General features: G+C 44.6%; 1 protein-coding gene across 1 annotated transcript in view; it reads right to left on the reverse strand.

The window, feature by feature from the left end:
• Positions 1-561: 561 nt before the first annotated feature.
• myo10 (myosin X) overlaps positions 562-21,324 on the reverse strand; it is a 445,108-nt gene continuing 424,345 nt past the window's right edge. The window contains exons 39-41 of the mRNA XM_070880183.1: positions 16,897-17,352; positions 16,304-16,495; positions 562-1,620 (exon numbers count right to left, since the gene is read on the reverse strand). Coding sequence (XP_070736284.1) covers positions 1,510-1,620; positions 16,304-16,495; positions 16,897-17,352 — 759 coding nt within the window. The 3' untranslated portion in view covers positions 562-1,509. The remainder of the gene's footprint in view (positions 1,621-16,303; positions 16,496-16,896; positions 17,353-21,324) is intronic.

The raw sequence follows: 21,324 nt of genomic DNA on the forward strand, positions 1-21,324 counted from the left end.
GGAGGAGCGTGGCAAGGGATGGAGGAGCGTGGCAAGGGATGGAGGAGCGTGGCAAGGGATGGAGGAGCGTGGCAAGGGATGGAGGAGCGTGGCAAGGGATGGAGGAGCGTGGGTTGGGGGGCACTCGAAATGATCGAAGGGCTGGAGCCCCCACCAAACTCTCCGCTCCTCTGACTCCAACCTCTTGGACATACGTTCTTCCCATTGCTCCACCATTAAATGCCATGTCTTCAGCCACAGCATGTGAATCCCCGTCTTGAATTTCACCACCTCTCTCTCCTCCAAGATCTTCCTTAAAACCTACATCCATGACCAAGTACTGTGGGCACCCCTCCTAATCTCTCCTTCATTGGCTTAGCATTGTTTTTTCCCCTATGGCTCTGTGAAGCGTGTTGGGATGTTGATCTAGGTAAAAGGTGCTGTATGAGTTCAAGTTGTTGTTGTTGTTGGAACAGGTCCCTTTGGATTATTGCTCAGGATACATGGCAAAAACATAACAAGACAAAAGTATTCTCTATTTATCCTTTATATAATATACTATATTAACTTAAACATATAAAATTGTTTGCAACTGTATAAATATTTTATTTAGGTTAGCTACAACATCCAAGAACATCTGCTCGAAACTGAAGGCCGAGCTAGCTACTACATGTATAGCATACTGCAGTATGAATGTAGCCCAATAATTCATATATCTCCAATTAAAAAAAGTCACATAATTGAATTAGTTCAGGAACAAATGCTTGATTAAAAATAATAGTCCAGATCAAACTACTAACTAATCTTGCTACTAAAAAAGTAGACATATTTATAACATTGCACATTAGATTTCCCTTAGCAAGAAAATGCAAGAACATGGATTAACAATGGGACGTGCCACTGTAGTCCTTGAGGAAGGCTGCCAGCAGCATTCCAATTATTCACCCCCACTATTCTCAGGACAAGGTATTATTTTAGTGCACAAAATAGTCAACACTTTTAGCTAGAAGATGCTCCATGTGTCATCTTTATTCCTCAAGCAAAGTCATAGTAAATACATGATTGCCTGTAGGACAAATGTAACACAGAGAGAATTTTTTTAGCCACTTATTACTCCAGCAGTTTAATATTTAAAGGTGCTCTCTTTCCAATCCCAATCTTCTTCATTCCAGCACTCGTTGTTTAAAGCAGCCCTTTAATAGCAAGATCAGTTTTTACTGTAAGGCACTTTTCTGCTTAAAGGCAGTGCATGTTAAAGCATAAAGTATTAGCACTGATTAAGGTTTAGAGGCCTGAGGAAATATGACAAAAATATAATACTCTTTTGGAATAGTAAAGTCCTTGTTGAAGATCCCAGTATTTCTCATTGTAGCATGCTGATAGCTTGTTGACCTTAAACAGCATCCGCTATTCCACTCCACCATTATGGCTTGTATTAAGCACCTTCAATGATAAAGTCTGTGAATGAAGGTCACAGGCCTAAGAGTAAGGAAACAGTTCATAGAATGAATGTCATCGGTAGAATTGATTTCACCTGCTGCTGCACTGACTGCCCCGACTGCTTGCTGAACATGAGATACTGTAACGCTTTTTTACAATCATGCTGATATAAGCTTTCATGAGCTTGGCAAGGTCCACCACCTGTGCAATTAAAAAAAAATGCAATTAAAAACCTGCTGAAGGCATAGATGTAAAACTGGATTTTCTACAGAACTCTCCTATTTTTACAGACATTATTTAAGAAGAAATTTCTAGCTCCCCACAACTCAGTTTGTAAAGTTAGTAAGCAGAGTCTTGCAGACTAAAAGTTGAAGGTTGGAGTCCCCAGTCTGTGTTGCACACATAGGGGTCAAGTTTCGGCCTGAGTTGCTCCTAATTTTTTTTGAGCAACTAGTTTAGAATGGAGTATCTTAGAAATTGCAATTCTCGGCATTTAGTTTGCTCCAGTTCTAGTGAGTTAGAACAGTTTCATTTTAGAACAGATTTTTTTTCTAAAAGGGGGCGTGTCCAGCCACTTACGTCTGTTTTGCAAGTTTAGGCAGCGAAAACTTACTCCAAACTAACTTAGAATGTAGATTTTTGTACGCTCAGAAAAACCTTGCCTACACTTAGAAATCAGGCGTAAGGAAGAGAGATTGGGGTGGGGGGGGGGGGGGGGGGGGCGGAAAGGGAACTTTACAAACATGAAACACATCACTTTTACAAATAAAGAGCCATCATCAATAATAAATGATAAATAAATCAATAAATCAACCAATAAATCAATCAAAAAAATAAATAAAAATAAAAAATCAATAAATAAAAAAATTACGTTTCTACTCACCGACTGCAGCACTGGGAGCCCTCCAACAGTGTGCTGGGATGGGCCCCCCCCAGTATGTCTCTCTCTCTCTCTCAGTGTGTGTGTCTCTCTCTCTGTCTGTCTGTGTGTCTCTCTCTCTGTCTGTCTGTGTGTCTCTCTCTCTGTCTGTCTGTGTGTCTCTCTCTCTGTCTGTCAGTCAGTGTCTGACAGTGAGGGGAGGGGGGGGGGAAAGGGGGAGAGGCAAGGAGGGAGGGGGAGAGGGAGAGAGAGAGGAGAGGGAGAGAGAGAGGAGAGGGAGAGAGAGAGGAGAGGGAGAGAGAGAGGAGAGGGAGAGAGAGAGGAGAGGGAGAGAGAGGGGAGAGGGAGAGAGAGGGGAGAGGGAGAGAGAGGGGAGAGGGAGAGAGAGAGGAGAGGGAGAGAGAGAGAGAGGGAAGGAGGGAGAGGGAAGGAGGGAGAGGGAAGGAGGGAGAGGGAAGGAGGGAGAGGGAAGGAGGGAGAGGGAAGGAGGGAGAGGGAAGGAGGGAGAGGGAAGGAGGGAGAGGGAAGGAGGGAGAGGGAAGGAGGGAGAGGGAAGGAGGGAGAGGGAAGGAGGGAGAGGGAAGGAGGGAGAGGGAAGGAGGGAGAGGGAAGGAGGGAGAGGGAAGGAGGGAGAGGGAAGGAGGGAGAGGGAAGGAGAGAGAGGGAAGGAGAGAGAGGGAAGGAGGGAGGGAGAGAGGGGGGAGGGAGGGAGAGAGAGGAGAGGGAGGGAGAGGGAGGGGATGAGAGGGAGGGGGAGGGGATGAGGATGAGAGGGAGGGGGAGGGGATGAGGATGAGAGGGAGGGGGAGGGGATGAGGATGAGAGGGAGGGGGAGGGGATGAGGATGAGAGGGAGGGGGAGGGGATGAGGATGAGAGGGAGGGGGAGGGGATGAGGATGAGAGGGAGGGGGAGGGGATGAGGATGAGAGGGAGGGGGAGGGGATGAGGATGAGAGGGAGGGGGAGGGGATGAGAGGGAGGGGGAGGGGATGAGAGGGAGGGGATGAGAGGGAGGGAGGGGATGAGAGGGAGGGAGGGGATGAGAGGGAGGGAGGGGATGAGAGGGAGGGAGGGGATGAGAGGGAGGGAGGGGATGAGAGGGAGGGAGGGGATGAGAGGGAGGGAGGGGATGAGAGGGAGGGAGGGGACGAGAGGGAGGGAGGGGACGAGAGGGAGGGAGGGGATGAGAGGGAGGGAGGGGATGAGAGGGAGGGAGGGGATGAGAGGGAGGGAGGGGATGAGAGGGAGGGAGGGGATGAGAGGGAGGGAGGGGATGAGAGAGAGGGAGGGAGGGGATGAGAGGGAGGGAGGGGATGGGAGAGAGGGAGGGAGGGGATGGGAGAGAGGGAGGGAGGGGATGAGAGGGAGGGAGGGGATGAGAGGGAGGGAGGGGATGAGAGGGAGGGAGGGGATGAGAGGGAGGGAGGGGATGAGAGGGAGGGAGGGGATGAGAGGGAGGGAGGGGATGAGAGGAAGGGAGGGGATGAGAGGGAGGATGGGGGAGGGGAGGAGAGGGAGGATGGGGGAGGGGAGGAGAGGGAGGATGGGGGAGGGGAGGAGAGGGAGGATGGGGGAGGAGAGGGAGGATGGGGGAGGGGAGGAGAGGGAGGATGGGGGAGGGGAGAGAGGGAGGATGGGGGAGGGGAGGAGAGGGAGGATGGGGGAGGGGAGGAGAGGGAGGATGGGGGAGGGGAGGAGAGGGAGGATGGGGAGGGGAGGAGAGGAGAGGGAGGATGGGGAGGGGAGGAGAGGAGAGGGAGGATGGGGAGGATGGGGAGGGGAGGAGAGGGAGGGAAGGGGCGAAGGAGAGGGAGGGGAGGATAGGGAGGGAGGGGGGAAGGAGAGGGAGGGGAGAGAGAGGGGGGGTGGAAGAGGGAGGAGAGGGGGGGGAGAGGGGGGGGGAGAGGGAGGAGAGGCGGGGGAGAGGGAGGAGAGGGGGGGGGGGGAAGAGGGAGGAGAGGGGGGGGGGGGGAAGAGGGAGGAGAGGGGGGGGGAAGAGAGGGATGGAAGGATGAGGGGGAAGAGGGAGGAGAGGGGGAAGAGGGAGGAGAGGGGGAAGAGGGAGGAGAGGGGGAAGAGGGAGGAGAGGGGGAAGAGGGGGGAGGCTGAACGGGCCCGGCCGACGAGAAGCCGGGCCGAAGACTTCGGGCGGGGCCTGTCCCCAGCAAATTTCACACTGCAACAAATTAAATTGTGTTTTCCAGGCCATTAGCATTTGTTTAGCAGTCAATATGCTCTTAAAACCCCAGTTACACCTAATCCCTTTGGGTCTATCTTTTAGTTGGGAATTTAACAGCATACTAATTGTGGAAGAACCGAAGTTTCCGTCAGTTTCAATGATTTATGGGATTTTACTGATTGCCAGCTCTGTTGAGGGAGGGCACAGCTTTGGAACTGTTATTGACAGACCATAACTTTGGGATTTCTGCATGCACTTGCACATGTGCCAAATCCCGAAGTTGCAGTCAGATTCAAAGGCGGTATGACAGCATACGCTGACAATGTGCCATCATACCGACCACAAATTCAGGGCCATAGTTCTTAATGTCAAAACAAAAATAAAACTGTCTTCCCTCCCCCACTTCAGCACACACTTACTTTTGATGAAATTTGTCTTAAAAACCTACATCAAAGTATTAAAATCTTGATTCACCATTTTGAGAAGTATAAATTGTCACTTAAATTTTCAAGTTTAATGTTTATATTAGTACAATATACTCCACTTATAATAGACGTGATTGATTGAAGAAAAACAAATCACCCCCCACCCAACCAAATGAATTAAAATCATAGAATAATAGAAATTTACTGCACAGGAGGCCGCCACTCGGCCTGACATGCTCTTTGAAAGATTTGAAAATTTTTTGTCCCTCAGCCCAGCTTTTTCCCCATAATCCTTCAAATTAATTATCTTCAAATACTTCTCCAATTGTCTTTTGTAAGTTCCTATGGAATCTGATTCCACCAGATCATAAAAACCCTCTGTGTGAAAACAATTCCCCTCATTTCCCCTCTAGTTCTTTTGCCAATTATTTTAACTCTGACCTCTGGCTACCGACTCACTGTAAGAGGAAACAGTTTTTCCCTACTTGCTCTATCAAACCTCTCAGAATTTTGAATACCTCTATTAGGTCACCACTTAACCTTCTCTGTTCTAAAGAGAACAATCCCAGCTTCTCCCATCTCTCCACATAACTGAAGTCCCTCATCCATGGTATCATCCTAGTAAATCTCCTCTGTTCCCTCTCCAAAATCCTTCCTAAAGTGTGGTGCCCAAAATTATGCACAATACTCCAAACTAAGGTATAATCAGTGATTTGTAAATATTTAGCAAGATCTCTTCATTTTTGTATTCAATGCCCCTATTTATAAAGACAAGTATCCCATACATTTCATAACCGTCTTATAACATCTTCAAAGATTTGTGAATATGCATCCCCAGGTTCCTGTGTTTTTGTACCCCCTTAAAATAGTATCATTTAGATTATACAGCCTCTCCAGGTTGTTCCTCTCAAAGTGCACCGCTTCACACTTATCCGCATTAAATTGCAACTGCCATGTGTCTGGCCATTTCACCAGTCTGTCTATGTCTTCCTGAAGTCTATTACAATCCTACTCACTATTTACTATGTTGCCAAGTTTTGCATTATCTGCAAACTTCGAAATTGTACTCCCTATACCAAAGTCCAAGTTATTTATATATACATCAAGTAAAGCAATGGTCGCAATACTGACCCGTCAGATCCCATTGCAGACATTTCTCCAGTCACAAAAACATCCACTCACCACTACTCTATGCCTCCTATCTCTTAGCCAATTTCATACCCAATTTACCACCGTTCCTTTAATAACATGTGCTTCTATTTTCTGAAGAAGTCTGCTTTGTAGTACATCATCAAATGCCTTTTTCAAGTCCATAAATACAACATCTATAGCACTACCTTCATCAATCCTCTTTGTTACTTCATCAAAGAACTTAATGAAGTTAATCAGACATGATTTGCCTGAAACAAATCTGTGCTGGCTGGCCCTTACTAACCCCATCCATCTCCAAATTAGAATTAATTTGCTCCTTGACAATGGTCTCTAGTGGTTTTCTCACTACTGACGTTAGACTGATTGGTCTATAGTTATCCCTCCCCCCTTTTTTGAACAGGGGCGCAACATATGCATCCAGTCCTCTGGCACCATTCCCATATCCAAGGACGATTGAAAGATTGTGGTTAAAGCTTCAGCTATATCTTCACCCTAGCTTCTATCAGCAACTTATGATGCATCCCATCTGGACTGGGTGGCTTGTTAATTTTGAAGAATACAAACCTATTTCGCACCTCCTTTTTTTCTATTTTTATCCTATGCAATATATCTACTCTCCCCTCCTCTACTGCAACATTAATTTCTTCCTATTTTGTGAAGACAGCAAAGCATTTTCCATTCGTCATAGTGGATGTTACTATCATTTTTTGTATTTTTATTTATAAAATAACTTCCATTGCAGTTTAAATACATTTGTCTAGATTGAGAATTGGTGTAACTCAACAGTCACTGACAGCGCTTTCCTAGTTACAAAGGGTCTTGGTTAAACCAAGCAAATCAACAAATCAGTCCACAATATCAAGCTTGCACTGTACTTGGATGCATGCTGATTTGCAAACTGTATCCAATTAAATGTTCTGAATATCAAAATATTGACTGTGGAGATACAGGAAGATCGAAAAGTGGTGATAATCCCAACAATTTCAAATTGATCTAAATTACTGTAACTTTTTATATAAATAGGCAGAGGATAATTTTACAAATCAGTGCTACTGGCTGAGAGCTTTACAAGTACAAATTGGAATTTTTAATATACATGGCACATGATTTACCGTCTATTCATTTTAATGGTTGGAAAATTCTGGGCAAAGCATTGCCCAGAATTTTGATTTGTGCTGCTGGTGGCAAAGCTTTCTAAAAATCATAATGGGCTAGAACCTCCATTTCTGTGTTGGGCGATATTTCCGGCGTGGGCGGTAAAAAAGGGTTTTCAGATCGCCGGCTTCTCGCCCATTCTCAAAGCACCTATTCTCCATTTTTGAAAATGGGTGTTACCGCGAGCGATCTGAAATGGGCATTACCGTTAAATTCTTTTGACCTTCTGCTGTAAAGTGTTGCCCTCCTTAGCAATGGCACGGCAACGCTCGATTCCGGCGATTCAGGAGGTCAAGGGTCTTCATGACATGCGCAGAAGAGGAGACAAAGAGAGAGGGAGCTCAGAAGCACAGAAAACGTGTGTGGCTGTGGTGTGTGCTTGTCTGGCTGTTGTGGGAGGCACGAGGGAGATTCACCCGTAGCAAAAAGCCTATGAAGCACCAAGAACATAGTTGGCACCAAGTTTTTGTCCAACAAATAAGATATAACATGGAAGGGTTAGAGGAGACCCTGGAGCTGGTAGCAAGGAACGCTGGTCGTCAGCGTCCACCTCCTCGTCCTCCTCTTCCTCACTCTGGTGAGATGGACTGTCAGACTCATCAGGCAATTCTTGTCTCCTCCCGATAGCCAAGTTGTGTAGCATGGAGCACACTACCATGAATTGATCTACCTGCTCAGGGTGGTATTGGAGCTCGCCTCCTGAGTGGTCTAGGCATCTAAAGCACTGCTTCAGCACTCCAATGGTTTTCTCCACGATATTGCGAGTTGCTCTGTGGCTCTCGTTGTATCGCCTCTCGGCTTCAGTGTGGGTGTCACGCAGGGGCATCATCAGCCAGGTGGCGAGGCCATATCCTTTGTCACCAAGCATCCAGCATTGACCTTGTGGCTGATTGTTAAACAAGTCAGAGACAGTGCTCTCACGCAGGATGTGAGCATCATGGATGCTGCCTGGAAATTGAGCATTCACTGCCAGTGTAATTTGTTAGTGGTCGACAACCAATTAGACATTCAGGGAGTGGAATCCCTTGCGGTTCCTGAAAACCTCTGCACCCTGAAAAGGTGCCCGCATCGCGATGTGCGTACAGTCTATTGCTCCCTGCACCTTGGGAACGTTTGCAATTCTGGAGAATCCTAAAGCCCTCTCACTCTGTGCCTCCCTGGTCATAGGGAAGCTGATCAAGTCCTTCCTGCATGCGTACAGGGCTTCAGTGACCTGTCTAATGCAGTGATGTGTGGCATGCTGAGAAAGTCTGCAAATGTCTCCAGCTGTGCCCTGAAAAGAACCTGAGGCGTAGAACGACAGTGCTGCCGTGACTTTGACCTCGACGGACAGTGCAGTACTGATGGTGCTGGCAGACTGCAGATCTGCCCTCATCAGCTGGCATACCTCAGTGATAACCTCTTTGTGGAAGCGCAGTCTCCAAAGGCAGGTGGTGTCAGGCAAGTCGAGGTACGAATGCTTCTCTTGTACTTGCGGGGGGTGTAACGTCTGCTCCGCCTCATCAGTCTGTCACGTCTTACATGGGGCACATAATGCAGTGGAGCGTACTTTCGGTGATCTCGAGTCTGCTGCATGTAATTGGTCACCAAGAGAGGGTGAGAAAGGACAGGCCCAATGCAATCTGTTTCCCACTGATTGGTCACAAACAAGGAATGTCCCGATGAAGACACCTCTTCAATTCCAAATCGGTCACTGTATGGTCAAGATGTTTGTAGCGTTGTTCACATCAACACCAACGACCTGCAGAGTATATCTGAACTCCGCCGAGGTTGAAGCACAGCAGCATTTTAAAGGATGCGACATGTGATCTAGAACATGGCGTCCATAACGCTGTGATTAGTTCCGGTTAGTTCCATGTTTTTTGTGCGTTTTTTTGGGGTGAGCGATATTGTGGGCGATGTGTGTGCGAGGTGGTGAAATTGACACTAGGCGATCTCATGGCCGCTAGTTTCGGTAAATATGCTCTTTACGACAAAAAAAAGTGGGCGGGTGGCATTATTGAATCTCGGCGTTAAATCTGTGTGGAAATTAACGCTGGGCGATATTATGGGCGTTGATTTCGGCCACTCTGATGATTCCGCCCAAAAAAAGTGGGCGGGTGGTAATATTTTTTCCCGGCGTTAAGCCCAGGGGGGGAAGTAACGCTCGGTGATAAGTTTTCTAAAAATGCCCGTCAGTTACCATTTTGTGCCAAAATGGGCGATATATGTCACTTCAGTGGTAAAATGGACGTTAAGCATGCAAAAAAGTGGAGGTTCTAGCCCAATGATACATAAAGGAGAAACTGAGCATCATAGACACATACATAAGACAATGCAGAAATGTTTTAACAAAAATGATGTTGCACTGCAAGAAAAATAATCTACGAAACAAAATCTGAATTGACATGACAATTGAGTAGCGATTATTTAGGCATATTCTTCTTTGTGTATTCATGCTAATTTTTACACTAACATTAGAAAACAAGATGGAAATATGCACCCATGGGCCCAAGTTTCCACACGATAAAAAACGGGCGCCCCTCCGAGCTGGGTGCCCATTTTTCGCGCCTATAAAAAAATTCTGGAGCATTCTGCAGCTCCTTGTCTGCCTGGCCTCCTCCCCACCCCCCACCCCCCCCGGAAAGAACGGGCGCCTCCTCTCCCCCCCCCCCTCCCCCCGTGGGAAGAACGGGCGCCTCCTACCCCCCCCACGGGAAGAACGGGCGCCTCCTCCCTCCCCCCCCCGCGGGAAAGAACGGGCGCCTCCTCTCCCCCCCCCCCCCACGGGAAGAACGGGCGCCTCCCAACCCCCACGGGAAAGAACGGGCGCCTCTTTCCTCCCCCCCCCCCCCCCGCGGGAAAGAACGGGCGCCTCCTCCCCCCCCCCCCCCCGCGGGAAAGAACGGACGCCTTCTCCCCCCCCGCGGGAAGAACGGGCGCCTCAGGCTGACTGCAGAATTCTCCGTGGCTGAAGCACTTTCACACAGGTAGGAAGATGGTTTATTTAATCTTTTCTTTGCTTATAAATGTTTATTCAGGTTGGATTTATTTGTATAAGTCTAAATAAGGATTTATTATAGAATTTAATGACTTCCCTTCCCCCCCCACCTCGTTCTGGACGCCTAATTTGTAACCTGCGCCTGATTTTTTAATGTGTAGAACAGGTTTTTTCAGTTCTACAAAAATCTTTACTTGCTCCATTCTACTTTAGTTTGGAGTACGTTTTCACTGTGGAAACTTTCAAATCAGGCGTCGGTGGCCGGACATGCCCCCTTTTGAAGAAAAAATTCTGTTCCATAGTAGTACCTGACTAGAACTGCAGAAAGAAAAATGTGGAGAATTGCGATTTCTAAGATAGTGCATTCTCCACCAGTTGCTCCTAAAAATCAGGCGCAAATCATGTGGAAACTTGGGCCCTAAGTAAGGTTTTTCTGTGCGGACAGAAGTGGCAACATACGCTGGCCTAAGTTGGTTTGGAGCAACTATTTGCTAGCCAAACACCTAAAACAGGCTTATGTTTCTATGTAAGTGGCTGGAAATGCCCCCTTTTGAAAAAAAACTGAACTAAAAAAAAACTAACTAACTCACTTACACTGGTGCAAATTAAATGGCCAGACTTGCAACTAAAAAGATACTTCAGAAAAATCAAGTTGCTCCAAAAAAACGGAGCAACTCCTGGGGAAATTTGGGCCCTTAGTATTGTGGTATTTTAAGTACTGTGGTTGAACCCGTGGCAATAGACTATGCCTTGCAATATCTTAAATCACATGTATAATAATACAATTAACATCACAAGGTTATGCATTGATGAATACACTAAAATAGTTGCATATTTGTGTTAATCAGAGTCTAAATCGTCATAGGCATAGCAGTAACTTAAGTGTATTACAGTAGGGGTAATTCTAACCTCAATTGCCCATCAGGAAACCCATGGGACTAGGTGTAATGCTGGTTTTAGCCCCGCCCAATATTTTCTCCATTGATTTCAATAGCGAGTTAAATCTGGTGGGATGTAAAACTAACGTTGCACCCGATCTCATCAGTTTCTCGATGGTTGGGTGAGATTAACATTTATCCCATGTCTCAGCATTGGTTGTGCACTGCTTGATAACTATTTTTACCCCAATGTATGCAACTAACTTTTGCCGAATATGGCAGGATATCAGATCAGGCCCACCACGTAAAATCAGTTTGACAGCTGGCTTACGCAGAAACTCATGGCCTGTATCTCGCAAATTACAGTCCTTTTACAATCAAGTTCAGGCAAATGTATTCGTGTCTACACCATTTGAGGCATAGGCATTTCCCAACAAGAATTGCTTTCATATAATTTGAATAAAACCTCAATTAGTTACATCTCTGCTTTGCTGATGTACAGTTCCTATTATGTCTTAAACACCATTTATTTGTTGTGGATTGGTAGGTTACTGGAATGCCACCATATATGGTCGTAAACATTGCTATCGTCTTTACACAAAGCTGCTGAATGAGGCAAGCAGGTGGACAAATGCTATCCAAAATGTTATCGATACCAAAGCACCCATTGATACACCCACACAGCAACTTATTCAGGACATCAAGGTAAAGAAACATCTGAAAAATCAGTGAATATAACTGTATCTAAATGTGTGCAATTTGCTCTCTAATGATTATAGAATCATAAAGATTTACAGCGCGGAAGGCCATTTTGGCCCACCGTGTCGGCACCGGAGAGTCCGATAGGGAATATAATAATGTATGTTATATATTGTATTATGTATAATGTTATAATATATAATATGCAGTTGAAACTAAACAAAAGAAACAAATTAGTATGTATAATTTTGAGTTACGACATTTTATATGCTTACATTTACTGTACTGTCAATACAAGTAGTTCCTCTGGGAACTAATATTGACTGAAAAAGCTGCTTTTGCACTTTACAATCTCATTTTTGCTAGCTTTCAGCTGATTTTTGACCATTCATCTTCACTTTACCATCCTCCGAATTTCCTAAGCATTTCCCCATAGTGCTGTTTCCCCTTTGGGCTGGGGTATTTTTCCATGGAACAGGTTGAGCGTCCAAAATCCGGAGTTCCGGAATCCGAACCTGCCGACCTCAAGGTCCCGCCGCTGCCCGGCCTCGGGCCTCGCCTCACCGCCCGTCGCCTCGCCGCTGTCTGACCTCTGGCCTGGCCTCGCCGCTGTCTGACCTCTGGCCTCGCCTCACCGCCCGTCGCCTCGCCGCCGCCCGACCTCTGGCCTCACCTCACTGCCCCTCGCCTAGCCGCCGTCAGACCTCTGGCCTCACCTAGCCACCGCCCGACCTCTGGCCTCGCCTAGCCGCCGCCCGACCTCTGGCCTCACCTCACTGCCCCTCGCCTAGCCGCCGTCAGACCTCTGGCCTCGCCTAGCCACCGCCCGACCTCTGGCCTCGCCTAGCCGCCGCCCGACCTCTGGCCTCGCCTAGCCGCCGCCCGACCTCTGGCCTCGCCTAGCCTAGCCGCCGCCCGACCTCTGGCCTCGCCTAGCCGCCGCCCAACCTCCCCGCGGGAAGAACGGGCACCTCCTCCCTCCGCCGCCGCCCCCCCCCGCGGGAAAGAACGGGCGCCCCCCCCCCCCCGCGGGAAGAACGGGCGCCTCCCGCCTCCCACCCCTCCCCCCCCCGCGGGAAAGAACGAGCGCCTTCTCCCCCCCCGCGGGAAGAACGGGCGCCTCAGGCTGACTGCAGAATTCTCCGTGGCTGAAGCACTTTCACACAGGTAGGAAGATGGTTTATTTAATCTTTTCTTTGCTTATAAATGTTTATTCAGGTTGGATTTATTTGTATAATATTTGTAGAAGTATAAATAAGGATTTATTGTAGAATTTAATGACTTCCCTTCCCCCCCCCTCCCCTCCCACCTCGTTCTGGATGCCTAATTTGTAACATGCGCCTGATTTTTTTAATGTGTAGAACAGGTTTTTTCAGTTCTACAAAAATCCTCACTTGCTCCATTCTAACTTAGTTTGGAGTACGTTTTCACTGTGGAAACTTTGAAATCAGGAGTCAGTGGCCGGACACGCCCCCTTTTGAAGAAAAAATTCTGTTCCAAAGTAGAACTGTTCTACCTGACTAGAACTGCAGAAAAAAAAATGTGGAGAATTGCGATTTCTAAGATAGTCCGTTCTCCACCAGTTGCTCCTAAAAATCAGGCACAAATCATGTGGAAACTTGGGCCCATTGTCTCTATTTATAAAAAAAATGGATATTTGTGGAGTTGAATGTCAGTGGGAAAAGCTAAATCATTTGTTCAATGTTATTTTACTGTTTAAAAAATGGTTTATCAGTATACCTTTACTGTTTAAATCTGATTTTGGTTGAGTTGTTATTATGCCAGCCTTCCTAATGTTTCTCTCCATTTGCCATTTCTATTTTTTATTTTTTTTTAAATTCATTCTTGGGATGTGGGCATCGCTGACCTCCAGCAATAACAGCCCTGCTCCCAGAACATGAAATGTTTTACTGGCAAGGCCAAATGAGACCAAATGTTGTGCCATAACTGCAGTTGTGGCTGAGATCAGCAGGGGATCAACGCTGTGACTTTAGAATATATATTTTAAATAACAGATTTAAAATCCAAATCGCTGGGATATTGTATTTGTTCATTTTCATTCCCCTTTTTTGTCTGCCAACCATTTCCTCACCCAAGTGGTGAGTTTATTGAATATGGATAAGCTACTTGGAGCTCCAGGTGACGTCTCAGCCATGCCTAATCCTGCCCAGTCCTCACCCAATGTGGACGGACACATACTTCCAACAGGGGTTACTGCATAGTGATCAGGAATGGAAACCCTGAACGCTTTTCTCCTCCTTCACCCAGGAATGTTGGGCCATTTGCAGCATTTGTACCATTGCCACAGCCAAGATTAGAAACTCAGCAGAGATTGGGGATCTTTGTGGCACGTCTTCTCAGTATCTCCACATGGGTCTATCATTCTGGAGCCAAGCTAAAGGTTCAGCCGTGTAAACTTGGACATCACTTCCCCATGAGCAGCAGATTGGAAAACTGCAAATGTAATGAATGCATCTATTTAAAAAAGGAGGCAGACAAAAGTCAGGAAACTATAGACCAGTTGGCCTAACATCTGTGTTTGGGAAAATGCTGGAGTCCATTATTAAAGAAGCAGTAGCAGGACATTTGGAAAAGAAAAATTCGGTCAGGTAGAGTCAGCATGGATTTATGAAGGGGAAGTCATGTTTGACAAATTTGCTGGAGTTCTTTGAGGATGTAACGAACAGGGTGGATAAAGGGGAACCAGTGGATGTGGTGTATTTGGACTTCCAGAAGGCATTTGACAAGGTGCCACATAAAAGGTTACTGCACAAGATAAAAGTTCACGGGGTTGGGGGTAATATATTAGCATGGATAGAGGATTGGCTAACTAACAGAAAACAGAGAGTTGGGATATATGGTTCAATCTCTGGTGTCGCAGGGATCAGTGCTGGGACCCTAACTATTTTCAATCTATATTAACGACTTAGAAGAAGGGATGAGTGTAACGTAGCCAAGTTTGCTGACAATACAAAGATGGGAGGAAAAGCAATGTGTGAGGAGTACAGTGGGCAAAAATTTGGCAGATGGAGTATAATGTTGGAAAGTGTGAGGTCATGCACTTTGGCAGAAAAATCAAAGAGCAAGTTATTATTTAAATGGAGAAAGATTGCAAAGTGCCGCAGTACAGCGGGACCTGGAAGTACTTGTGCATGAAACACAAAAGGATAGAATGCAGGTTACAGCAAGTGATCAGGAAGGCCAATGGTATCTTGGCCTTTATTGCAAAGGGGATGGAGTATAAAAGCAGGGAAGTCTTGCTACAGCTATATAAAGGTGAGGCCACACCTGGAATACTGCGTGCAGTTTTAGTTTCCATATTTACAAAAGGATATACTTGCTTTGGAGGCAGTTCAGAGACGGTTCACTAGGTTGATTCCGGAGATGAGGGGGTTGCCTTATGAGGAAAGATTGGGTGTCTACTCATTGGAATTCAGAAGAATGAGAGGTGATCTTATCGAAACGTATAAAATTATGAGGGGGCTTGACAAGGTGGATGCAGAGAGGATGTTTCCATTGATGGGGGAGACTAGAACTAGAGGTCATGATCTTAGAATAAGGGGATGCCCATTTAAAACTGAGATTAGGAGAAATTTATTCTCCCAGAGGGTTGTAAATCTGTGGAATTCTCTGCCTCAGAGAGCTGTGGAAGCTGGGACATTGAATAAATTTAAGACAGAAATAGACAGTTTCTTAAACGATAATGGGATAAGGGGTTATGGGGAGCGGGCGGGAAAGTGGAGCTGAGTCCATGATCAGATCAGCCATGATCTTATTGAATGGCGGAGCAGGCTCGAGGGGCCTTATGACCTACTCCTGTTCCTATTTCTTATGTTCTTATGACCTGAACCACAGAAGCACCCGATATAAAAGCATCTATCTTACTTCTGATGAAAGATCAACAACCTGATTGGTTAACTCGGTTTCTCTGTCCACAGATGCTGCCTGACCTGCTGAGTATTTCCAGCATTTTCTGTTTTTATTAACCATCTTACTTAGCATAATCACTTATATTATCTCTTGTATTGTACCAATGAGCAATGTGCTTGTCGCTCTTTTAAAGACAGAAGAAAAACAAAAAAGAGTCACAAAAAACTTAATTAGCTCAAATGTTTTTTGGTCTGAGGTAAGTTGTCTGATGGAGTTTAACAAACTCTGGAACTCATGAAATGGCAAGTAGCATGCACGAGGGGGAATTTGTGGTGCATCCAGCTCCAGTATAGTCACCTCTTTCTTGTTCCCTCCATCCCCAGGATTGCTTTTGGGCTAGCAACTTATATACATTAGCTTTGTTTGTTTTATTTTTTTTGGCACAAAGGAGTGCAGCTAGAGACAACAAGAACCTCTTGCACACAAATTTGCTTGCAACAAGCTCAAAAAGACTTTGAAACATGCCCTGCACCTGTAATGTTCATTTACTTCATCCTGTGTAAAAACAAAGTTGATTGGTAAAATATCCTAACATATAATATCTTTAAGTACAATAACAGTCCACAAGTAGTGAATTTGATTCATTCACATTCCAGGAGTTGCTTACCTCTGCAGTGTCAAATAGCAACTCCCTCTCATCCACCACAATTTTATATGTGGTTGACTGAGGAGCTCCAAATGACCGGATGCTTTCATATGGGAATGTCTCCAGAGGTCTGGCCTCTCTACGCTTATACACAGAGACAGATTCAGCACAAACTCCCAGCCAGAGTTCTTGTGGGAAACCACCTTCTTTACACTGCAAAAAAATAACATTTGAGATTGCATGAAAATATTCATTATTTTTCTCTCATAAATGCCATGAAGGAAAGGGCTCTTTTAAGTTAGTTAACTGAAGTGTGAAAAACATACAAAAATATTTGTGCAGAATGCATTTGAAACACATTTATAATTCATCAATTTCACACAAAATAATTGAATGCCAGACTTGTTTCATGCTTTAAACTGAATAATGTGTGACCAATATATTAGCAACCAACCATGTTAATTTAAGTTTACGGACATAAATCAACTCTCTGGAGGAGCTCCTTTTAGAGAAATGTTGTCTTGCATCGTTTAATGAGTTTCATTTAAAACAACCGTTATCTGTATATATATGTTTCATCTTAATAAATAAACTGTCAACTGCTTTGCTCTCACCTCCACATCAAATAAAGTTGAGCCATAGCCAGGCCATTCTTTGATCAAAGCCATATACTTGACCATGGTCTGTTCTTGGCTCATTCCCTGCATTTTCTTCCACTTATCAATAATATTGGTTCTAGCTGAAGAAAGCTCCTCCGTAACCCACATGTCCATCATCTGGTCATCCTCAGATTTCATCCTACTGACAGACCCACCCCGGAAGCTCCGTCTCAATGTTCCTTCCAGGAAGCTGGATCGCTTTTTGTCATTCCTGTCACCAGAAGGAGCAAAGCTCCTGGTTGATTGTGTGATTCGTGCCTTTAATCTCTCCATTGGGAATACCTCTTCCATTACTGGTATGGTAACATGTGAGGTGTAATCTCCCTGCTGGAATTGAAGTCGCAAGGCAGCCAAATACTGAAGAGTTTCTTCAGGGGCAGGATAGTGACCGTGAATGACAGCCTCGTGAGCCTAATGGTCAAAATAAACAAAAGAAAATTAAAATTAAAAAAAATTATGTAATGCATAATAATTGATCAAAACATAATCTTAAGTAATCATATTTAAAATTGTAATAATTAATACATGGTTTTCTCAGATGTTTCATCGTTGCTCATGTTGAAGAAACTATTCAACATTTCATCATCTTATGGCATTGCTAATGGATAGTCTGGCATTTGGCGGTGCAGTTGTCATATTCAGTGTGTTTTCATTTCCAGCTAAGGAGCCAAGTACAGAATTGAAAAATGAAAACCACTGCACTTTGAGAGAAGCAAGGAACTTGCCTGTTTAATAATGCCAAAGCTGTGGCAAACTGTAATGACATGGGTGAGGGAATTATTTGAGGGATCTGAGAGAATTTATTGTTGTTGTTCAATCTAAAAAGCAGAATGTTTCTTTAAAGCACCAGAATTTATGTTTATATGATTGACAGCAGGACTGGCTATTCACAAAGCATGCCACAACTTCCTGTTTACAAGCTCCATCCTATTTGTGCAGGATCATAATAGACAGAAGAGTAAGTGCAGCCTTAAGCTTGTAGTCCATCAAGAGTGACACTGGGAAATACAGAACACCAGAGTGATATTGGTTCATCCTGTCAATCTGTGACTTGTTCGTTCAGGGAAGTCCCCAGGACACAGCACAAGCTAAAACATAGAGCAGAACTCAAGCCTAAGGCTTCAGAGAATGGGCAGGCCTGTGTGAGGGAAACTATTTAAGAGGTATTTCTAACAACTAAGTTTATGGATAAGTTGTGCTTTTTTCCATATTTAAAAATTTCATGGGGTTATTAGCATATGGCTATATATTGAAGAAATACAGAAATAATGTGGCTCGACTTACTTTGAAAAATTAAAGCAATAATGATTGAAACTGTAGCCTTTCAAATGATTCATGTCTTTTTGAAATTCTGTGGGATCTTTACTGAACTACATTTCAGTGAATTAGTATGCTTAAGTTACTAACTAAATATGAGATGAGTCATGTCTGATTTTCTTTTCTGTTGCAGATAGATTTAATTCATTACTTTACAGGTTAGATCTGTCACATGGTATATGCAAGTGAACCATCACTTCCTACACACCAGAGTGCCATTTTACACGCACAACATCTGATAATGTAGCATTACCTGGGGTCTATTTAACTTACTAAATATGATACGAGTTCCCTTGTAATGATCTAGAGTTTGCAAAGCAGAAGAATAAACATGCTATCAGACTATGGTGTTGTTTATAAATGGTGGAACAGGTTCATTAAAGGCATCAGATAAGTAGTGTCAATAAAAATAAAATTGCAGCTTGCATTAGTTTTAAACAGTAATCAAACATACAGCCTCTTTTAATAGAAAAACAACAAAGGTATGACATTTCACTAATTCTACTGAGTACTAAATCTGCACTAGAATTCTTGTACCCTGCATGTAGATATTAGTAATGGGCCACAGAGCTCACAAGAACCACCTCTACATGAGCCACAGTAGAGTGAAACAAAATGGAACTGGTCCTTTGGGTTAAATATTGGCCTTTGATTTTTGGGACCTGGGTTCAAGTAGGATACAAGTCTTCTCTGTTTGCGAGCAATAAGGATCCTATGTGAAATAGTAGGAATGGGCTTAGAACTGCTCTCAATTAGTCACGAATTAGCAATGTCAATCACACAGGCCAAAAGCTAGTTGGTGTGGGAAATGTAAATATGCCACACAGATGCAGCAAAGGGTGCTCTGAGGTTTGGGCTGAGGCAGATTGTTAGGGCAGTATGGACTGAGACACCATCACCTCCATCTTTGATGCCCTCACCCCCATTAAAATTGTTATTTTCTCTCACCCTGGCCATTCCCCCGGAATGACACTCATTTCCACTCCCTTAAGTCCAACGGACACAGACTCGAATGGATATTGTGGACAACAGGTTTAACCATTCACGGCCAGATCTGGGTGGACCACATAAAGCACTATCAAGTTGTGCTCTCGTCTGCCAAAACTATGGAACCAATGTTCTCACGGGTGGTTTTGATAATGCTGTTGGGAGGGCTTTAAACTAGCTTAGCAGGGGGATGGGAACCTGGGCTAGTTAGAGTGGGTGAGAGCTCAGATGAACAGAACCCCAATAAAGGTAGGAGGCAACAGAGCAGAGTAGCACTGGGGTAAGTGTAAACCACAAGGTGATAGGAAGGGACAATATGTATGAATATAAAGGGGCTGCAGGAGGGGTCAAAACTAAAAATCATGGTTTAAAAACTAGTATTAAAATACTTTACCTAAATGCACACAGCATTCGAAACAAAGTAAATGAGTTGACGGCACAAATCATTACAAATGGGTATGATTTGGTGGCCATTACAGAAACGTGGTTGCAGGGTGGCCAAGACTGGGAATTAAACATACAGGGGTATCTGACAATTCGGAAAGATAGACAAGAAGGGAAAGGAGGTGGGGTAGCTCTGTTAATAAAGGATGATATCAGGGCAGCTGTGAGAGACGATATTGGCTCGAATGAACAAAATGTTGAATCATTGTGGGTGGATATTAGAGATAGTAAGGGGAAAAAGTCACTGGTGGGCGTAGTTTATAGGCCCCCAAATAATAACTTCACGGTGGGGCGGACAATAATCAAGGGAATAATGGAGGCATGTGAAAAAGGAACAGCAGTAATCATGGGGGATTTTAACCTACATATCGATTGGTCAAATCAAATCGCACGGGGTAGCCTTGTGTTGTAATTCATAGAATGCATACGGGATTGTTTCTTAGAACAGTATGTTACAGAACCTACAAGAGAGAAAGCTATCTTAGATCTGGTCCTGTGTAATGAGACAGAAATACTAAACGATCTCCTAATAAAAGATCCTCTCGGAATGAGTGATCACAGTATGGTTGAATTTGTAATACAGATTGAGGGTGAGGAAGTAGTGTCTCAAATGAGCGTACTATGCTTAAACAAAGGGGACTACAGTGAGATGAAGGTAGAATTGGCTAAAGTAGACTGGGAACACAGACTAAACGGTGGCACAACTGAGGAACAGTGGAGGACTTTTAAGGAGCTCTTTCATAGTGCTCAACAAAAATATATTCCAGTGAAAAAGGAGGGTGGTAAGAGAAGAGATAACCAGCCGTGGATAACCAAGGAAATAAAGGAGAGTATCAAATTAAAAAGCAATGCGTTTAAGGTGGCCAAGGTTAGTGGGAAACTAGAAGATTGGGAAAATTTTAAACGACAGCAAAGAATGACTAAGAAAGCAATAAAGAAAGGAAAGATAGATTACGAAAGTAAACTTGCACAAAACATAAAAACAGATAGTAAAAGCTTCTACCGATATATAAAATGGAAAAGAGTGACTAAAGTAAATGTTGATCCCTTAGAAGATGAGAAGGGGGATTTAATAATGGGAAATGTGGAAATGGCTGAGACCTTAAACAATTATCTTGCTTCGGTCTTCACAGTGGAAGACACAGAAACCATGCCAAAAATTGTTGGTCACAGGAATGTGGGAAGGGAGGACCTTGAGACAATCATTATCACTAGGGGGGTAGTGCTGGACAGGCTAATTGATCTCAAGGTAAACAAGTCCCCTGGTCCTGATGAAATGCATCCCAGTGTATTAAAAGAGATGGCAGAAGTTAGAGCAGATGCATTCGTTATAATCTACAAAATTCTCTGGATTCTGGGGAGATACCATCGGATTGGAAAGCAGCTAATGTAACACCTCTATTTAAAAAAGGGGACAGACAAAAGGCACGTAACTATAGGCCGGTTAGTTTAACATCTGTAGTGGGGAAAATGCTTGAAGCTATCATTAAGGAAGAAATAGCAAGACATCTAGATAGGAATAGTGCAATCAAGCAGACGCAGCATGGATTCATGAAGTGGAAATCAGGTTTAACTAATTTACTGGAATTCTTTGAGGATATAACGAGCATGGTGGATAGAGGTGTACCGATGGAT

The sequence above is a fragment of the Pristiophorus japonicus genome, chromosome 5, assembly GCF_044704955.1.
Source record: "Pristiophorus japonicus isolate sPriJap1 chromosome 5, sPriJap1.hap1, whole genome shotgun sequence".
NCBI lineage: Eukaryota > Metazoa > Chordata > Chondrichthyes > Pristiophoridae > Pristiophorus > Pristiophorus japonicus.